This window comes from Perognathus longimembris, chromosome 16 (genome assembly GCF_023159225.1).
Source record: "Perognathus longimembris pacificus isolate PPM17 chromosome 16, ASM2315922v1, whole genome shotgun sequence".
NCBI classification, from domain to species: Eukaryota; Metazoa; Chordata; class Mammalia; order Rodentia; family Heteromyidae; genus Perognathus; species Perognathus longimembris.
The window spans coordinates 22,200,235-22,221,535 of NC_063176.1; the positions used below are offsets into that span (position 1 = coordinate 22,200,235).

General features: G+C 35.5%; 1 protein-coding gene across 3 annotated transcripts in view; it reads left to right on the plus strand.

Moving 5' to 3' along the window:
- The window catches only part of Antxr2 (ANTXR cell adhesion molecule 2), a 128,701-nt gene extending 116,877 nt beyond the window's left edge, over positions 1–11,824 (plus strand). For 2 of the 3 annotated variants that reach the window (XM_048363850.1, XM_048363851.1), the window contains exon 17: positions 3,570–3,659. In XM_048363850.1, the coding sequence (XP_048219807.1) occupies positions 3,570–3,647 (78 nt within the window). In that variant the 3' untranslated portion in view covers positions 3,648–3,659. Of the gene's footprint in view, positions 1–3,569; positions 3,660–9,147 lie in introns of those variants that run through there. The other variant, XM_048363852.1, reaches the window with a different exon arrangement.
- The last annotated feature ends 9,477 nt before the right edge of the window (positions 11,825–21,301 follow it).

Here is a 21,301-nt window from a genome sequence, read left to right on the forward strand (position 1 = left end):
TGTAGCCATTTGAAGTCTTTATTAACAGCAAAATGTAGGCCGTTTGCATTGACTGAGTTTACTGTTGTTTATGGCACATATTTTTCTACTTCTTTGTATGTACTAAAATTTGCTCATTTTCCTTGGAGACTATTAATTATAAAGATATAGAGAAATGTGTAAATAATACTACCCTTAGAAAAGTATGTTCCAGTTTCTCTGCCATGTTTCTGATCTGTAATTGAACCGAGTTTGATTTTATTATAGTCTTAGTTGTAGTTTACCATTGTCATCAAAAATTTTGAGAAAAGATCAAGATTTCCTGCAGTAAAGTTTTATGTCTTTCTTTCTTCCTGAACATCCCAGCTCTGATCTTTCTGAGCTGCAAGAAACATCTCAGTGCTCCTTAACTGCCATAGCATAATGTCCCAGGAAGACTTTCTATATCTTGGAAGATCTGTCTCTGTATTGGTTCCCTATCTACAGACTTATACTGGCCAGTGCCTTGTTCTCTGAGTAGGTCTTATGAATTTAGGATTGTTTTTAGTTCTCTCACTTTCAGGTTTCAACAGACTTCTACCTGATGATTTGGGAAGGCCCTGATCCTACAATACTATTGTTCTCATAAGTCTAGCTCTGTCCCAAATTCTCAATGCGGTGCTTGTTTTCCTTGGAGAAGACCCAATATGACACCCAGAAAGGAAATAATTATGTGTCCTCCTATATTATGATTATGTAGGGTTATATTTCAATTCCCAGCCTGCAACTAACTACTTCTTTGCTCTATGGTATGATCACTCTCTGCAGCAACTTTTCTGCCATGTCCTATGTTTTTGGAAGGTTTTTCCCTTTACTTAGTAAAAACTATTTTAGTTTTTATGAGATAACTTTTATCCTCACATGTAAAATCTTTACATGTGTACATTTAGTATCATTAAAAAAAATACCCTGAGGGCTGGGAATATGGCCTAGTGGCAAGAGTGCTTGCCACGTATACATGAAGCCCTGGGTTTGATTCCCCAGCACCACATATATAGAAAACAGCCAGAAGTGGTGCTGTGGCTCAAGCGGCAGAGTGCTAGCCTTGAGCAAAAAGAAGCCAGGGACAGTGCTCAGGCTCTGAGCCCAAGGCCCAGGACTGGCAATAATAATAATTATAATAATAATACCCTGAAAATTATCTCATTTATAGATTTATCTATTCTGCTTTGTGCCTTCTCTCTGCCTATTGGTAACTGATTTTGTTTTCAAAATAGATATTATTTGTCTTTCTGAAGTATAAGAATAAATCAATGCCACTGTATTTTCCTCTTAGGATTATAAAAACACATAATATGCTACATCTTTTTTGACAAAGAATCTTTCCCTTAGTAAATTTTGAAATATCCTCATATTATTTATAGTGTTGTATAGCACTCTTTCTTTTAGTATATTCATTTTGTTCTTCTAATAATGAACTTTTGGGTTATTTTTAATCTTTCATAAATTCCTGTCATGATTCAATGTTTACAAATTATTTTCTAGGTTTCTATTACTTTAGGGTTGAATGTCTAACTAGATTTTAGGTTTCAGCTTTAAAATATAATCTATACTCTAATTGAGATTGCAATGAGAAAATGCATTCCTATCATATCTATAATGTGTCTAACAAAATAAATATTAAGCGACTAATAAGATATACAGATTCTATTTTGAGTATACATCTATGTCTTTATCTAATCTGTGTTTTGGGAATCAAATTCCCGCTTGTAATTGTGAAACCTTCGTGAGGATTTGCCAATAATGGTTTCCAGAGAACTGTCAAAATTATGGCGATATCTATATCTGAATCTAGATGTAGATATATATCTTGCTCTCTATTATAACTTAGAACAGTCAATTTTATGAATTATTATGAGTTATGGTTAGGTGTTTCATTCACTGCCAACTACATGCCTAACTTTCAAAAATATTAAAAGATATATATTTTTGCAAAAATAAATATGAACAGAATGTGTAGAGTTACTATAATTTTATAAGTCTTGTGCTAGAATAAAGAGACAAAAACATTTTGAGGATGAAAATTCTAGGCAAATTAATTATTTCCCTTATGATATCTACTAAATATGCACATGATGTGTGGTGCCTACTTTAAAATAGGATAGTTCTAGAATGAGCTCTAGAATTAGTTTCTAAAACAAAATAGTATGTGGAAATATATTTCAGTTTTAAAAACGTGAACTGTTTTTGTGGTGGTGGTGGTGGTTGTGTGTGTGTGTGTGTGTGTGTGTGTGTGTGTGTGTGTGTGTACATATGCCAGTCCTGGGGCTAGAAATCAGGGCCTGGGTACTGCTCTTGAGCCACATCTCCTCCTCTTGGTTTTGGTGGTTAAAAGCCTTATAGGCTTTCCTGCCTGGATTGGCTTTGAATTTTGATCCTCAGATCTCAGCTTCCTGAGTTAGGATTACAGGTGTGAGCTTCCCATGTCCAGCAAAAATTGCAAGTTTTGAGCCAGGCACCCATGTCTCATGATTGTAATTCTAGCTAGTCAAGAGGCTGAGATCTGAGGATCCTGGTCCAAAGCCAAACCAGATAGCCAAATTTGAGAGGCTCTTGTCTCCAATTAACCAGCCTGAGGCTGGAAGTAGAGGAGTGGCTTAAGTGGTCAAGTGAGAGTATCTGGTCTGAGTTTAAGCCCCAGGATTGTCACACACACACACACACACACACACACACACACACACACACACACTAGCAGTTTTATTAAGACCAAAATCTAGCACACTTTTTTTTTTTTTTACAAAAGTATGGATCTTCTCTTCAGTCTTGTTCTTCTATAGAAAACTCAAAAAGCTTATTGTTTCCTCAAGTCTCTACTTATAAGAGCAACTCCTTTGACCACTCCATTTGTCTCTGTGTATATATCTATCAACATGTATCTGTGCTTTGTGTACAATTTTAAATTGGAAACATTGTTTACTATTGCCCAGAGAATGAAGGTTTAGTAAATTCTTTTTAGAAGTGGAGATATAAATAAATCAGCTGTGTTTGAAAAGTCTAAACCAAACTGCAGTTGTTTGCTTCAGCTTGTCAATGGATATTTATGGGATGAGCATAATCCTCTAACAGTTATAGCAGTGAAATATATCCAGTGCAGATAGCTAGTAAAGGAACTCGCAAGCATTAATGCCAGTGGAATTTTAATGCCGAAGAGAGGGAAAACATGGTACTTGGCCTGTGTAATGCTGCTCTTAACTGACCACAGTAAAAATGAGGGCATGAAATCAGCACTTACATATTACAGCAGAATTGGAATCTATATACACAACCAACAGCAAGCAGATCAGTTTCTACTGGTGTCTTGATTTTATCTTTTGGGCTAGTTAACTTTCAGCATGGTAATATAGTGTCAGACATTTTGGAGGAAATATATCATTTCTTTTCTTATTGATTGTGAGGCTCTAGAGGACGGTATTGCCAATAATGATTTCTGGGAAAATACCAATCAGTTTCTCATTCTAATAGATACCTAGATATTGCCTGAAAAACTCACTTAAGTAAAGTTAAAGATTACAAATTCTGATTGTGAATTTTGCCTTTTTATGACCAAGGTTTTATTTGTGATGTATACCTGGTACACTCTGTTCCTTCTTTTACTGGGAGGAAGTTTGTGGGGGGAAAACTTCTAGACAGAGCTCAAGGTAAGCAGTAAAAGAGAAATATTTATATATTTCCATTTTGTAAAGAATCATATTTTTCTAACATGCAAAGATAATGAGGTTAAGTTTCAGTCTTTACATTTAGAGGTACTGCGTAGAACAGCTTTTGAGATTACACAAAGAATAGTATGGTTTCACTGTTTTGCATGTTTAAATATCCATTTGTATTGGCTATGATGACTTTGCACTGATAAGTGGTAACTGATCATTAGCCTTCTGCACAGCACTCCATTAAGTCCTACTAGAATAAGAAAAAGTAACATGGAAGCCTGCATAATCTAAGGCATTTTTGTATAAGGCAAAGGCAGAGATAACATGTAGTATAGGATTTTAGAGGTTAAGATAAGTTTGAATGTTCTTGATGGTTGAGAAAAATAAGAAGAAATCTGTGGTAGTTTATATTTGCTTGACTTCTAAAGAAGTGTAACAGAAAAAAATACAATAACAGCTAAAAAGAATAAAAATAGACAAATAGATTAGTAGGATAAATGAGGTTATAACTATGCCAGAAAATGTACTCCAAGGATATGTGGCAACTACAAAGATTAGTTTCCCAGAATGATATTGACCAAAATGTATAACAATATTATATTGTTGTCATAGACCTAAAAAAACATTTGTAAGAGAAGAAACTGAGTGTAGGGGTAGAGAGCTCTTTGCTGATCTGACTTGAGTTACTACGCATTCACATATCTGTATTCCTAGCTATTAAATTACATGCTTAGCCTAAACAGAGTCTTCCTACATTACCGAATTGTAGCTTAAAAAAAAACAGCTGCCAGACCTGCTTAGGACAAAACAGGTTTCAGAGGCCTGCAGTTGTGCCTGCTTACTACCTTCATGTATACCACCCTTGCCTTGCTGGCCTCTGAGGTACCTGTAAACCCATGGGACTTCATGACTAAAGAATGAAAAAAGAACACTGACCTAGAAAAACAGATGGCTAACATTTCACTTGGTGCTTTCCTTCTGAAAAAAAATCTTATGCCAATAGTTCTGGAGAGAACTGATTCTAAGGTTTTCATTGACAAGTGCCGGTAATATGAATATTCTATGTTGCTAATCAAAGAGAGAAATATATGCCCCAGATCCTGAATATGTGCTTAGAAAGTCAGATGTGTTATGAGAAGTTCAAGAGACTCCTTTATTTTCACATTTAAACATGATGAGCTGAACTGAAGGATATAAAAGGCACACCATAGGCTGAATATCTGCTGGGAAGCACTTGAATACATGCACAAACACAGTTAAAAAATTAGATAGCTGAGCCCAGTGTTGGTGGCCCATGCCTGCAATCCTTGCTACTCAGGAAGCTGAGATCTGAGGATCACAGTTCAAATCCAGCCTGGGCAGAAAAGTCCCCATAAGACTCTCATCTCCAATTAACCACTCAAAAACCAAAAGTGGTGCTGTGGCTCAAGAGATAGAGCTGTAACCTTGAGCACAAAGAGGCCTAGGGAGAGTGCCCAGGTGCTGAGTTTAAGCCCCACAACCAACAACAATAGCACCACCACAAACAAAATGAATTAGATAGCTAATTAGGATCTGGGCAGATGTTTTGACAGTGACTTCACTGACACTACTAAAATTTTATTTTGTAAACATGCAACTGCTAACACACAAAGACCTAATATCTGTTATCTACAGAGAACTCAAGAAATTAACCCTGTCCAAACCCAATAAACCAATTATTAAATGGGCAAAGGAGCTAGAGAGACTTCACAGGAGAAGAAATAAAAATGGCAAAGAAACATATGAGGAAATGTTCAACATTCATGGCAGTAAAGGAAATGCAAATTAAAAACAACCCTGAGATACCACCTCACTCCAGTTAGAATGGCCTATACTCTGAACTCAGGCAACAATAAATGCTGGAAGGGATGTGGAGAAAGAGGAACCCTTCTCTACTGTTAGGGGGAGTGTAAACTAGTACGACCACTCTGGAGAAAAGTATGGAGGTTCCTCAAAAATCTCAGCATAGACATGCCCTATGACCCAGCCATATCACTCCTAGGCATCTATCCTGAACAACAGGATCCAGGATACCATAAAGACACCTGCACATCCATGTTTATCACTGCACAATTCACAATAGCCAAAATATGGAAACAAACCAAATGCCCCACTACAGATGAATGGATACAAAAAAGTGGTACCATAAGAAATGTACACACTGCCCTACTATGTAACTGTACCCTTTTTGCACAACACCTTGTCAAAAAATTTGTGTTCAATTAATAAATAAATTAAATTAAAAAAGAAAAAAAAAGTGGTACCAGTACACAATTGAATACTACATAGCGATTAGAAATGATAAAATAATGGCATTTGCAGGGAAATGGTCAGATCTTCAACAAATAATGTTGAACGAGACAAGCCTAGAACACAGAGAACAAAGGCGCATGGGCTCCCTGATAAGTGGTTGTTGGGGTGAGGGGGCGAACAGTAGAGATCATGTCTGTAAAATGACAAACTTCTTTTCAAATGGTATTTCTACATGTTTTGGTCAAAGACTTTACATCATGTCTCTAAAATCAAACAATTACTAAACAAATATAAAAAGGTCTAGGACAGACCCATCAGAGGACCACAATAGCTCAACAGCTATGTACATATGATTATGTAAGATGAGGCTAAGCAAAATGAACTCCAAGAGAAGGAAACGGGAGGATTTTATTGTTGTCATTATGTTTCATGTACTAGGTGACCTTCCTTTGGTGTACCCCATGTGGTTACTGTATGACTTTGGTACACTGGATATTGTATATATGCTTACCTGAATTAGGGAAGGGAAAGAAAAATGAGGGAGGGTATAATAAATATAGCAAGAAATGTACTCACTACTGTATTATGTAACTGTACCCCCTCTGTACATAACCTTGTCAATAAAATTTAATTTTAAAAAATGCAACTGCTACTCAGATGCCGATGGCTCACACCTATAATCCCAGCTACTCAGGAGGCTAAGATCTGAGGATCACAGTTCAAAGCCAGCCCAGGCAGGAAGGTCCATGAGACTCTTATCTCCAATTAACCACCAGAAAATTGGAAGTGGCGCTGTGACTCAAGTGATAGAGTGCTAGCCTTGAGCTGAAGAGCTCAGGAACAGTGCCCAGGCCCATAGTTCAAGCCCCATGCCTGAAAAAAAAAAATTACAACTGCTGCTGGTACCAGGCTTCACACCTACAATAGAAGGCACTTTTGAGGCTGTGATCTAAGGATAATGTTTGAAGGGAACCTGGGTAGAAAAGTCTGTGAGACTCTAATCTCCAACTAAGCATCACAAAGCAGAAGTGGTAGAGTGCTAGCCTTGAGAGAAAAAGCTCAGGGACAGTATATAGGCCCTGAGTTCAAGTCCCATAGATTTTGGGAGTTTTAAATGCTAACTATAAATTGTGTACTTATGAGTTGTTGCTGAGTGTAGATGATAAGATTTATTAATAAAATCTACATTCTTTGTAGGCCTGCATTCAAATGAGTCCTCTAGAATATCAACTTTCATATATTCTCAAGTGTGTGAATTAGGACACTGAGCACACTGAAAAGCTCTTACATAGTTTGCAGTTAGTGATGCTTCTGACGCGTGAATAATCAACAGGTTCTTGCACTTACATTTAAAAACATATAAACAACTGTAAAGGGGTTCATTTTTGCTTTTGCACTTAATTTGGAAACTGAAGTTACTTTTAAAATAGAATATATATGAATATATGGAAAATATAAAAAATAGAAAGTAAACTATGCAACTCAACATACAATACACTTTTTATTAGTGTGTTATCTGTTAGTCTTTTACTTTGACATATAATTGCCATCATTTATACATGAATATATGTGTATGTTTATGTAAGTGTATATATAATTTTATATGCAATTTGATATTTTTCCTTATACTTGTCATTTTCCTTTTATTTTATGGCTGCATGATTATTTAGATAAATGAATCATAATTTATTCTCTGAATTATTGGAGAGAAATATAAATTATCAAATTATATTTTTACTATTATATAAATTCTACGGTAAATATTGTTAAATCTCTGTGTAGTAATTTTTTGTCACTATGTCTTTAAAATGAAATTACTGAGTCAAAGAATAGAAAAAAACATTTAAAGATCTTTCTTTGGTAGTTTCCTTATCCTATATATTTTTCCAGTTAATATTTTCAGTAATAAGGTGTGAGGGTTTTTATTCTTGCTACAGAAGCTCACTAATTAGATAATGTACTCAATATAACATTACATAAAACATTATGCATTAAAGGGGGGCAGTTTTCCCCATTTTAAGCTATGATAATTATTAAATAAATGTTGCCATGCCAAGATCACATAATACAATTATGTCAATACCAATATATAAAAATTCTTAAGTGCTATAAAACATTTAAGTTGATAAGCAAATCCTTAGTAGTGTGTGTGTGTGTGTGTGTGTGTGTGTGTGTGTGTGTGTGTGTGTGTGCCAGTCCTGGTGCTTGAACTCAGGGCCTGAGCACTGACCCTGGCTTCTTTTTGCTCAAGGCTAGCACTCTACCACTTGAGCCACAGCACCACCTCTGACTTTTTCTATATGTGGTGCTGAGGAATTGAACCCAGGGATTCATGTATACAACGCAAGCACTCTACCCCTAGGACAAATTCCCACCCTGTTAGTGGTCTTTTTTAGAGTTAATTTGTCTGGTTGATTCTTTTGAGAATGTTAAGGGATTGAACTGACACATTTGTTTTTGGAAACAGATAGAAGAGTAAATACTCTCCATTTGAAAAAAACATGTGTCTGCATGCAAGTGTGAGAAATGGCCAGTATCAACTGCAGGATTGAGAATTAGTAAAAGTCTTTCATAAAATAAAGTCACACAATGGCATCCCTTCATTCACGCTTTCTTCTCCTCAGGTGTCAGTATTCTTTTGTTGTTTTTGTTTGCTTGTGCCAATCCTGGGGCTTGAGCTCAAGGCCTGAGCACTGTCTTTGGGCATTTTTTACTCAAGGCTAGGGATCTATCATTTGAGCCACAACTCCATTTCCAGATTTTTGGGAGTGGTTTATTAAAAATGAGTCTCATAAACTTTCTTGCCTGGGCTGGCTTTGAACCTTGATTCTTAGATTTCAGCCTCCTAAGTAGCTAGCATTATAGGAATGAGCTACAGATACTTTGCACTACTTATATATGATCCTCATGCACATTTTAGAAGCAGATTATGTAAGAGAATTCTCCCATTTCTATTTGTTATAAGAAGATACTAGGTAGTAGCTTTAATTTCTTGGTTGCTATGATAGTGGATCTGTGCACAAAACAGTATTATGAAATTCTAGCTCCCACCTTTTTTTCTACAAAATTAACCTTGACCCAATCTCGTATGAACCCTGCTCTCACCATGATTAATCATTATTATGCCATGGTATGAAAATGGAATGTTCATATGCTTTGATAGAAATGTTTTGGTATCTCAATGTTGATTTCTTTCTTCCCTCAGGGCCGATGCATAAATTTTTCTCGAGTTCCACATCAGTAAAAGGAAAGCAAGAAGATCAAGAAGGTATTAAGATGGTACATTTTCACAATGCTGACTTCATCTAAATGAAAAAAGACAAGTACATTTCAGGAACTCTTGGAAAAGCTTAATTCTTTTCTGTCAGGAAGTGTTTCCTCAGCCTTCTGCTTTATTTGCACCAAACATTTTCAAACACTTGTTCTGCCATCTACATGGGAGGTGCTGAAATTCAGTGGTGATTAGGGATTCATGACATTGGAAATAAAGAGGAATGTTACTCTGCATGGTATGGTAGAAAACTTGTTCAATGTGTAGAAAACCAAAATGTTGCAACAGCCACAATCTAAAGAGGACATCAAAACGTGGTAGCCATGAGGAGTCTTTAATGGAACCAGGAATTCTGAAGCTGGAAATGCGGTGCTCATGTTTTCTTTATGGCATGATCATTAGCCACAGGCAGAGTATGAAATTTCCCAGCAGGCGAAACAAATAATGGAGTCTGTTGCCTTTTAGCGATGTCAGATCACAAAATCTTCCCAAGCCCCTATCACCATGTGCCTTACGGGAAGTTTCTGACGAGAAAATCTTGTCATTCCAGTACTGAAAAGTGCACATGCATGACAAAATGTAGACAACATGCCTCAAGGTATTGGTGGCATGCAAGACTTTGCCCTTTCGTTTTTGAAGACACCTTTCTTTCATCATGCACTTGGGACAAGAAAATTAATAGAGCGTTATTCCAAAAGAAGACAGCCTTTAACCATAGATCCACATTGGAGTTTAAAGATTCAAGATATAAGACCTTGTTCGTGAGAATGGTAGATTTCCCTCTCTTTCTATGTTTACAGTTTAGTAGTACTGAAAGCACTAACATCTGTAAACATACTTAGGAGTTTGTTTTGCCTTTAAAAGAAGCAATAAGCACAAAGCTTGCACTCAGGGGTTTTTTTTTTCTTCCTACATTCACGTCTCCAAGGGCTCTTCAGCGTCACAAGCCAGCAACTCTCTTTGCATGAAAATTTCAAAGTTTAATTAATATAATTAAAGGCAACAGCAAGCAGCAGCCTGTGAAGATTTTGCTCATCTTTTTTATGCCTTTTGACATTGAATGACCTATTACTATGTGTGAATTACTTGGATTTTGAGGAGCACTCTACCTTGGTTGCAATTTAGTAGGCAGAAAGAATCTCCTGTCTTCAGTTTATAAATTAAATTTTCAGGAGGGTCGCCATTAAAGCCCATTGACAATGTATGTATTACAATTCTTTTAGAAAAATCACCATTGTGTCACATCGACGATGCCAAATTATGTTAGCGTGAGCAGAAACACTGTGGGGGAGGAAGAAGGCAGCAGCTGAAGAAAACAGCTCAAATGATCTAGTCACTTTCGATACTGTACTTCAGATGCGAAATGGATATTCGACTAGAAACCTGACAAAGTGCGCCTGCTTTGATGTGAACTGGTATAGACAATGACCAGTGGCCGGGTCAGTGGGATGTCTCTCTGTGAGCACAAAGGCTTATCAAATGACACTAAAAATAAGTTCAACAACCATCACGGTAGAAGGGAGAAAGGGGAACACTTCATGTTTGGCGGGCATATGAGTGCACAAGATGGAAAGAACGGTTTGGAGCATCCTAGTATAATTACCCCTATTGTGCTTTTAATGGAAATTTCAAAGGATGGAAGTGATACTGTTGGTTGGTGTCCAGATTTATGTCACCGCTCCAAGAAGCCTTATGTACACACACAAATACACACGCACACACGCACATTCTCTAGTTTGAATCTTTTGCACAAGTTTATGTCGCTGGCTGGCTGGATCCAAAGCCATGTGTCCACCTATATACATAAATAAAAAATTTATCTGTGCCTGCACAGTCATTTTCTTTAACTTCATTCTCAAAGCTCTTGCCTTCTTTGGTTGAATGTATAATTGCCCTGGTTAATTTCCGGAATGGAATTCTGTTCCGTTCCAAAATATCCAGCATGTTCACAGATGATACTATTGGCGAAATTTATGAGCATCAATTCAACATGGAAGCCTGAAATAGTACACCCAACCCAGTTGCAGTGACCCCTTGTAGACGTCTATTCTCTATTTACATTTGGACTAGGACCTGTTGTTCTTCTCTTAAATAGAGGTTTCATTTCTGATCAAGACACACCCATTTTACCAGTATTAAGGTTGCTGCACAACCTATGGCTAATGCTTCTTTGATAGTTACTTAAAATTTCTCCAGAATCATATAGTACACTTGTATTTTGCTACATGAGCAATGTAAGTAAACCACTGTTTTTAAATGGTAAATTTGTAACGGAGATTTGTAATGTCAGTACCAGGGAGAGCTCTCAATGAAGAGGGAGAGCCATTGGTTTTACGTAGGCTGGAAAACACAGATTCATGATTTAAAGACAGATGGAATTTCAGTGCCCTTTATTCTTTTCTTTGATGAGTCTAATCAACAAATAAGAAGAATTTGTTTTTACCATTTTCTTACCAAAGGACAAGATCAAAACACTCTATATCCTTCAATCAGGAAAATGAAGCCTTTTCTGTAAAGTGTTATGGCACCTTTATATATGTGGAGAAAAATAACTCCTGTGCCATTTTGTGGACATGATGTGAGTCAAGATATACTTTCTGTGTACAAATGAGTAAGTCTTATCCATTATCCATTTGTGTTGCATAAGGTTGCAAAACAATTAAGTGGGAAATGACTCCTAACTTATGTGTCTACTCTGCCTAGAAAGAAAGTTTTGAAGGCATCTATATATATTTCATAACAATGTCTGTTCTTTATGGATTTGATCCATAAATATTTATCTATCTGAAAACTTTGATACTTGGAATGTTTTCCTTAAAGCATTTGGTACTCTAAGAAAAAACATTTGGTGCTAAGAGTTGCAGCACTGATGCCTTTCCCCAAGTTAATTCTATTTTAAAATTTTATATTTCATTCCCAATGAGATGCAGAGTAAAATTTGAGTCTCCATTGACTAAGGAGCAGCATCTGTCATCTACGGTTAGTTGCTATTTTGACAAAAATGCAAAAGGTTTAAAATCCCCTATATTTCAAGTTGTTACAGAAGAGATTTGCTTGTGTTTCCCTTGATCTTCATTCTAACTTCTTAAATAATAAATTATTCTCCATTTAAAAAATAAATCCTTAATGAATGAGTATAATATTTGAGTGTATTTGTGAGTGTATTATCTGAATGTCATTGTTCAGAGGTGAATTATTGCTTATTTTTTGATTAAAATGAAATTTATATTATAATTTATATTAAATTTATATATTATAAAGTAGCTAAAACATTTTGATTGATCCACTAATGTTATGTTTATAAAGGTAAGAAGGCAAAGCATAATTATAGTATATATGTATATATATGTACATGTACATGCATATATATTATAATAAAGGTAAGGTAATAAAGGTAAGAAGGCAAAGCATAATTATAATATATACATGCATATATACATATATAATATTAGAATTCATTGTTACTTCTTCCTTTATGTGTGTAGTATATGGTTAACCTTTTGGGTTTGTTTTGGTGCCCATTCTGGGCTTGAACTCAGGGTCTGGGGCTGTCCCTAAGTTTTGATTGTTTGTTTGTTTTTTGCTTGAAATTAATGCTGTACCACTTGAACTGCAGCTCCACTTCTGGGTATGAGGGGTAGTTAATTGGAGATAAAAATCTCAGACTTTCCTGCCCAGGATGATTTTGAACTGCAGTCCTCATATCTGAGCCTCCTGAGTAGCTAGGATTACAGACATGAGCCACTGGCACCCGGCTATTTTATTTAACGTTAATAGATGTTTTTCAGCATCGTGCTACTTTAGAAAGTTTCTTTGGAGTTTACTACCAGAAAAGGTTGGCAAATGTAACTGCATAGACATTGTGTGTGTGTGTGTGTGTGTGTGTGTGGTATGTGTGTGTGCACATACGCACACATATGGAAATATGTAATTTCAGTGGAGAAAGTAACTGATATATATTTTACATGATCAAAGAAAGACACAGGTGAGGCTAGAGATCTTTGTTTGAAGTGAGTCCATATCCAGTCTGATGATTAGATTAAAACTGGAGTCAGTGAATGTTTATGGCACAACAATGAGAATACGTACCAGAAAGTCATTCTGTCAACTGAGTTAAAGAAAGCACCTTTTCAAGTGCCATATTTGACTTAATTTTATTTACTTATAGTCATTTTTAATGATTTCCCAGTCTCAATGTCCACATTATTGTGATTAATATAACAATATCTCAGAAATTCACTTGCTTACAAATTAAGTTAACAACATATCAATTTGTGAGTACAGTGCATCTTGATCATGATTTCCAGGCTGCTATTTAATGCCCTGTCTTTTGTGCTCTTCTGACAAAAGACAATGAAGAAAATACATATTTGTATTAAAATATACTGCTTTACAATGAGTCATGATTTAAGGATCAGATGATGGAGATCCTAAACCACCAGCTCATCTGCTGACACTGAACATAGCAACTTCTCTGTCATATATTAGAGACCCACTGAGGGTATATAAAGTTCCTCCTATCTCTGATGACAGTCTAGTATCAAGCCTGTGTGTGTGTGTGTGTGTGTGTGTGTGTGTGTGTGTGTGTGTGTGTGTGTCTGGAACTGGGGCTTAAACTCAGTGCCTGAGTGCTTTTTCACTCAAGGCTGTTACTCTACCACTTGAACCACAGCTTCTCTTCTGGCTTTTTGTTGGCTAATTGGAGTCTCTTGGATTTTTTTTCTATCTAGGCTGGCTTCAAACTGATTCTCATGTCTTGGCTTCCTGAGTAGCCAAGTAGATAACAGGTGTGAGCCCAAGGGTCAGGCTGAAATTATAGTATTTGTAGATTTCAAAGTTTTAGTGATGTTTCTTTATTTGTAAGGTGTGATAATATTAATTCTTTCATTGTCATTTAGTTATAAAAAGAGGCAAAGAACCTTAATATGTAATTTGATAATTAGGCTTGATGGTGTAATTTGCTAACAACTTTCTTCTAAGTAGAATTATTCAAAGGCAACTGATAATATCATTTATATCTGATAAAAAACTTACTTCAACATCTGATTTGAAAAAGTAATTAAAGAGAGAAAAACTCACAAAATAAAACACAATTGACTAGTTCTACCAGATGACATCTGTAAACAGGATTTTCCCTTGCTGAAATTCTTAAGTGAAATAAAATGATGATCATTATCACACTAAAGTTTCTTTTTTAAAAACATTCTCTAATCCTAAAAGTCTCTGTTAATTAAACAGAGCAATGACAGACCTTCATTTTCTTTAAATACTTTGTTTGTGTGAGGCTGTCACACTGAAAGAAAGATTATATTTTAAACAATATGTTCAAGTGTAAAAATCTTCAACAAATTCTTAGTGTTTTTGAAAATGAAGGGAATTTTCAGGACTTTTATAATGAAAATATTAGGATTGTTCCAAAGGAACAGGATATTTTTTAAACTAATAAAGGATTTTAAATAATATTTTAAAGGTTATTAGATACTAAAATTTTTGTCTATAATATTCAGTGTACATTTCTAGTTCTATTTGTAGTAGTATGATTACAGTAGTACAGCTCAACAATAAAGGAAATTACAATAGCATTAATTGTTGTTCAATGTCTCCATATACTTGTTACTTCACAGAAAGCACTGGACTGTTGTCTTTATTATGCTAAATCAATTTTAAAATGCTAATTCAGCATTATCGAGAAAAGCCAATTCATGAATGCTTAAAAAATGTAACATTGGCTCATGAAGATAGTATATTTTTTTATTTATTTTAATGGTAGGTATAGCTTTGCATTTAATAATGTTTCCCTTAACATCAAAAATTAGTCAGATAAATCTGAACTCTAGATATGAGTGTATATATGTTTATAATTTCTGACTTTGAAAAAAGTACCAATTAAATTGAAGGAAGAGGGCTTGTACTAGTTTCCTATTGCAGCGGTTTTAAATTGATACACAAATTAAATTAAATCAATTAAATTTAAGTTCAAAACTTTAAATAGCACAAAACAACGTGAATATATGCTTATACAATTATGGTGGTCAGAAATCTAAACATGAGTTTCATTAATGTACAGTTAACATTAGGGCTAAATTAGTGAATCTCTGGGAAGAGAATTCATTGTCTTGACTTTTTCAGCTTCCAGTGTCTGTCTGTACCTTTCATCATCTTCAGAGTGTATCACACCAACTACTCTGTCTCCTGGTGTCTCTCTGACTTCCTGCTTCTTCCCATGAGGAACACTGTGACTGTACTGGAGTCACCTGGACCATCTAAGATAACCTGTGTCATATCATTAGGATGATAATTCCAGAAGATTCTTCTTTTTGTATGTAGATAACCATCACAATTTCTGGGAATAAAGGAATAGCCACCATGGAAGGCCACTATTCCATGCACCAGGAAGCTTATAATAATTTCCCTTTTCTTCAGTATTTTCCTTTTATCTGCCGCCACATGGAAGTAGGTGAATTGAACTTTCTACACTAGATCCTCACTTGCTCAAATTCGAGTTCTACTCACATCACAGTGAAATTTTTGGGGTGGGGTGGTGATTCATTTCACATTTTATTTGAGATTTTTCACAAGCATAAAGATCAAGGGATAAATTCTGGGAAGATGTTTGCCAGATGAAAAACTGTTCATAAGACTAAGAAGCAGATGGGTAGAGTTTTGCTGCCTCTAGAGCATTACTTGGCCTGCCTGCATAAGCCCAGAAGTTAACCCAAAGTTAGCCCCTGTAATACTTTCTGCTGTCATTCTGAAAATCTTTTAGGAAAGCATTGACATATTACCAGAGACAAAATGCAAAAATAAGTCAGTATTCTAATTCTAACATCAGCAACAGACATATGGACATTAAACAGAAGTCGTCTCCACCTGCTGTTTTTTTCCTCCATAATTAAAAGTGTTTTTGAACACTCGAGAGAGGAGTGACTTCAAATTCAAGTAAAGTGAACGTGTACATCAAATAGTATTCAAGATATTAATATAACTGATAATCTTTAGAATGATTATAATTAAAAGGAGCTGCTGCTCATGAGAAAGACTCTCCCTAAACAAAACCATGATGTAAGGCATATACCTAGCATTCTTGGTAACCTGTTAACTGAATTCCATACAGGCACCGAAAGTCATTTTCACGTGGCTTGTATTTTGCATTTTATGTAGACACAGTCGTTTTTAGGAAGTTCATTTATCTATTTGAAAATGTTATGAATGACTCAGCATGAGCTTTTATGTACTTTGTTGCCGCAAGACTCTGATTACTTATGTGAGGAACTCTGGCATTTGCAAATAGCATACTCTTGTTTAACAAAACATGCAAACACCTGAAAACACTTATATTTATATATTACTTCACATCACCAGATTCCTTTAAACTATTATTTATTGTTTTATTTAATAAATGTATGCTAGAAACAAACGTTTATGATGTATGTATAAATAATACACATAAATAATATATATGTTGTGCTAATTTGGCCAAAAGCTAGGAAGAGTAGTGCTAAATTATATTCTAATGAGATGGGTGGAGGCAGAAAGACTCTGATGATTCTCCGTAGCATATCTGATTCCATGAATCCTGAATGGCCTATTTAAAAAAAAAAACAAAAGGCTGGGGATATGGCCTAGTGGCAAGAGAGGTTGCCTCGTATACATGAGGCCCTGGGTTCAATTCCCCAGCTCCACATATACAGAAAATGGCCAGAAGTGGCGCTGTGGCTCAAGTGGCAGAGTGCTAGCCTTGAGCAGAAAGAAGCCAGGGACAGTGCTCAGGCCCTGAGTCCAAGGCCCAGGACTGGCCAAAAACAAACAAACAAAAAAAAACACTGATCACATAAAGTGAAATTTAATGCTAAATGAGGCCTGTTTTGTATGAACAGCACTAGATAAACTCTGCACCACTGAGGGGTATCTCATTTTGCTGCCACACAGTTTTCAGTCTATTAACAATGTTCCCAAGAAATAATGCTTTTGAATTATCCCGTTTGTTGCAAAGCATTACTCTGCCCTAACTTACAGAAAAGTTAAACCACATAAAAAATTTAATGTCCTCTGAGGGTGAGTAAAACCAAACAAAAAGTGAAAATGATTGGGCTGAGGTTGACACAATTCCCAGAACAAAAGGAGATTTCTGTAGAAGGCAGCTTTGTGGACCAACTAAAAGACATAATGAAGATCATTGCTTTGACATAATTGCAGAGGTATGTAACTTTAAACAAGAAAAGTAAGAAAGCCCAAGACATTGGAAGGAGGATTAGCTTGGAATCACAGTTTTAATTTCTGAGGAAATGATATGGTGAAGTGAGCAGTTCCTAAAGGAAAACTGAATCTGATTTATATTTTGTTCTTTTTCCTGTGACTATGAACTGTTCCAAACATTTATCTATTCTGATGTCTGTTTCCATCTTTGTTTACCAATTAATTTATTTTAGAACAGTCCTGCTTCAGGTAGCACCAGAAATTGTCATCTTTCAGCCCTTCACAGCACGGCTTTGTAATCCTCCTTAGAGAACAGGAGAAACAATGTTGGTGGACTGGGGAGACCTGGAATTAAGGCGAGTTGTTATCCTTCTCAGCAGTATAAATACCCCAATAACTCACTGAAGGATGAGGAATCAGGAATTTGCATTCTATTGCCAAGAGAAAAAAAAGTTAAAAATTGTTTAAGGTCAAAAGGCCCAAATCCTGCTTCCCTGGAGAATGTAGAGATGATGCCCCACAATAGGAACAAAGCCAGAGAGAAAATGAACTGCCTTGAGGCTCAGCTTCCACAATGAATATTGGCTGATGCCTACCTTGTGTCAGTCTCTACAGTAGACAGTGGGATACTGCCATAGAAAAGACAGACTGGTCTCAGCCATCCAGTGGGCAAGTGAGGACAAACACTGCATCTCAAAACACAAGTGTTGTAAATTCTGTAAAGGTTAAATTTAAAGTGTGGTTAGTGCATGAAAGTGAATCACCAGAGAAAGCAGTGAAATGTTTACTGAAACTAGGAGAATGAATGCACAACATTCCCTTCCATCCTCCATTCCTGCTTTCCTTCTGTCAGTTTTATCCACTTAGCAACAAACCTGGGAGAGTGTCTGGCACATAGGATGCTCACAATATACATCTGCTAATGAGGTAATAACTAATTATTCAGACTCCCAGTTCCTCCAAAACTAAGGAGTCCCTTTTCTTTTAGGTCTTGATCTTTACAAGTCAAAAGCTCCAAACACAACAAAAAGCACAGACAGTGTCTGGAAAGTGGAATAAGTACTGCAAAATGGTTTCAAACCTTCACATTAAAGTGCCACATGAAGATGAGAATACTATGTCTCCCTACACTTCTCATGAGACTCAGAGAAGTTGCTCCAGAAACTTCCCACTAGACACTGCTAACAAACACAGGCACAGGTAAAGAGAGACCTTTCAAATATGTAAAGCACAATCAAGTAGACTTATCAGCTAGTGTCTTACTTGAGACAAAAATTAAACAGTAATTAGCAATGTCCACATTGCTGAGTAAAACTTTCCCAATGATATGCTACTCACAAGAAACACACTTCAAATTGAATGATATAGTTTGTAAGTAAAAGGATGGGAAAATATATGCTATGTAAATATAATATTTCAAAAACAAGAATAGGTATATTACTATCAGATAAAGAAAAATATGTTTTTGCTTATAGCCCAAAATATACTGTGACTACATTTTGTAATGACAAAAGGCCAGTCTTTAAATGGGTATCTAACCAATACTTGCAAGAAAACAACAACCAAACCAAACAGTGAAAACAAAAGACAAATAGAGCCTCAAAACATATGAAATATAAATTAATAGATCTAAAAGACTAAGGAACAGAAAAAAATCCACAGTTATAGCTGAGAACTCAACCCACTCTCATCAAAGGGTAGAAATACAAGAAAGAAAAGTCATAAATAATATAAAAAAGTAACACTGCCAACCCATAGTTTATAACTGACATGTGTGGAGCAATAGCTACAGAAGACAAAATTTCCCACATGCCCATGGAACATTTAATGGAGTAGATTATAATATAGGCCATAAAACAAGCCTTGAAAATTAAAAAATATTAATAAAGTATGCTACTGAAACACAGGGAATCAAATCAGAAGCAACAAAAATATAGTAGTAAATTCTCCAAACATTTGGAAATTAAATGAATGATGAATCTAATTGAATGGAAATAAAAAATTATGGAAAAACTTAAAAACAGAACTTAGGAAATATGTGGGATGATGTAGATAATTCAATTCCAATTGGAATTAACTTACAGTATCTAATAAAAGTTATATCATTAAAAATATGGTTACATAATAAAAAAGATCAATGACCTAAATTCTTACCTTGGGAAACTACAAAAAGAAGAGTAATGTGACTTCTGAGCTATACAGAACACAGAAAACAATAGATACAATGGAAGTCTCTAGTGGCTCATGCCTATAATCTTAGCTATTCAAGAGGCTGTGAACTGAAGATGTCAATTTGAAGCTAGCCTCGACCAACAAACTCTAGTGCTACTTATATCCACTTAAACAGAAAAAAGTTGGAACTGGAGACATGGCTCAAGTAGTGGAACAATAGACATGAATACAAATGTCTAGTGAGAGCACAAGGCCCTGAATTCAAGCCTGAGCACTAGTAAATAAATAATTAAATAAATAATAAATACAGAAGCCAATGGAATCAAAAACCAAGGAAACAAATTGGAAAATCAGTGAAACATAAATTTACTTTTAGATGTACAAAGGGTACTTAATATGAAAACTAAGTAATGAGATATTTTTAACTAGGTCTATTACTCAACAAGTGGCCCATAAGTCAAAGAATTCTAGCATTTTGCCAAGTAACATGTGAATATAGTACATATTGACTTGAAGCCATTAGCTATTCCTAAAGACACAGGGATATATGGGGATATTTAGATCTTTCTTGTTTTATTGTAAAGGTGATGTTCAGAGGGGTTACAGTAATGAGTACATTTCTTTCCAAACAGTGTTACCCTCTCTCTCATTTTTATCACTTTCCCTCCCCCCAAGTTGTAAAGTTCATTTCCAACATAGTCTAGTGAGTATTACTGTTATATTGGTGCATCTTTTGGCCCACCATTTCTGTGATTCCCCTACCCTTCCCCAAATCAGAGAAACTTATATGCAAGACAAAATAAAAAATAGTGACAACAGGGAATAAACCAAAGGAAAAAATGAAAGAAAAAAAGAAGTAACTGAAAACAGTGCACAAAAACTCTCTTGTTTCCATACCTTGGAGTTTATTTTGATTAGTGTCATTTTATATGGTCATATGTACATAGCTATTGAGTTATTGTCATCCTCTGCTAAGACTACACTAGGTGAATGGCCCAATACATTCGTTGAAGCATTTTTAGATATTTCTTAAGTCTTAATTTGGGTTAATCAGACATCAAGAAAGGGGTGGGATGTAGCTCAGTGGCAAAGCACTTGCCTATCAAATGCAATATCCTGGGTTTGAACCCAGTACCAAAAAAGAAAAACAAAGACATCAAGCAAATATTCAAAAGACATTTACTTAATCTGGACTGTAGGTAACACAAGTCGTATTTGTTATATTTACATATGTACGTGTACATTTGAAACAGTCATGTATTTCTGTAATACTTCTGAGAAAACATAAGTCAAAGAAACTGATCAGCTTTGTTAAATTTCTCAGATGGTAAAGTATGATAGGGGATGAAAATTGTCCATTGGATTCAATAATAATATTTTTGGCTTAGGTCTTTCATAATATTAATTTCAGAGAATATTGTCAGAGGTCGATTCCAATAAGCTGAGAAGTTAATTGAAAGATTGGCTGGAAAGATCACAAGTATAATTTTGTAGGAACAAAGTGAGTTATATTTTGGTTGGTGCTTCTTTTTTAAAACAAAATGACTTACATTTATGTATAGACTAAGCAGAGTGGAAGGTGGAAGAAGGAAGCTACGCAATACCAGAATAAGAGCCCCAAAGAACTGAACAAGATCCAGAGAGCAGATGCATGCTTTGTTAAGAAAAGGACATTGGACATCATTTTGTGTGTACGGTCTAGGGGAAAAATAACATGAAA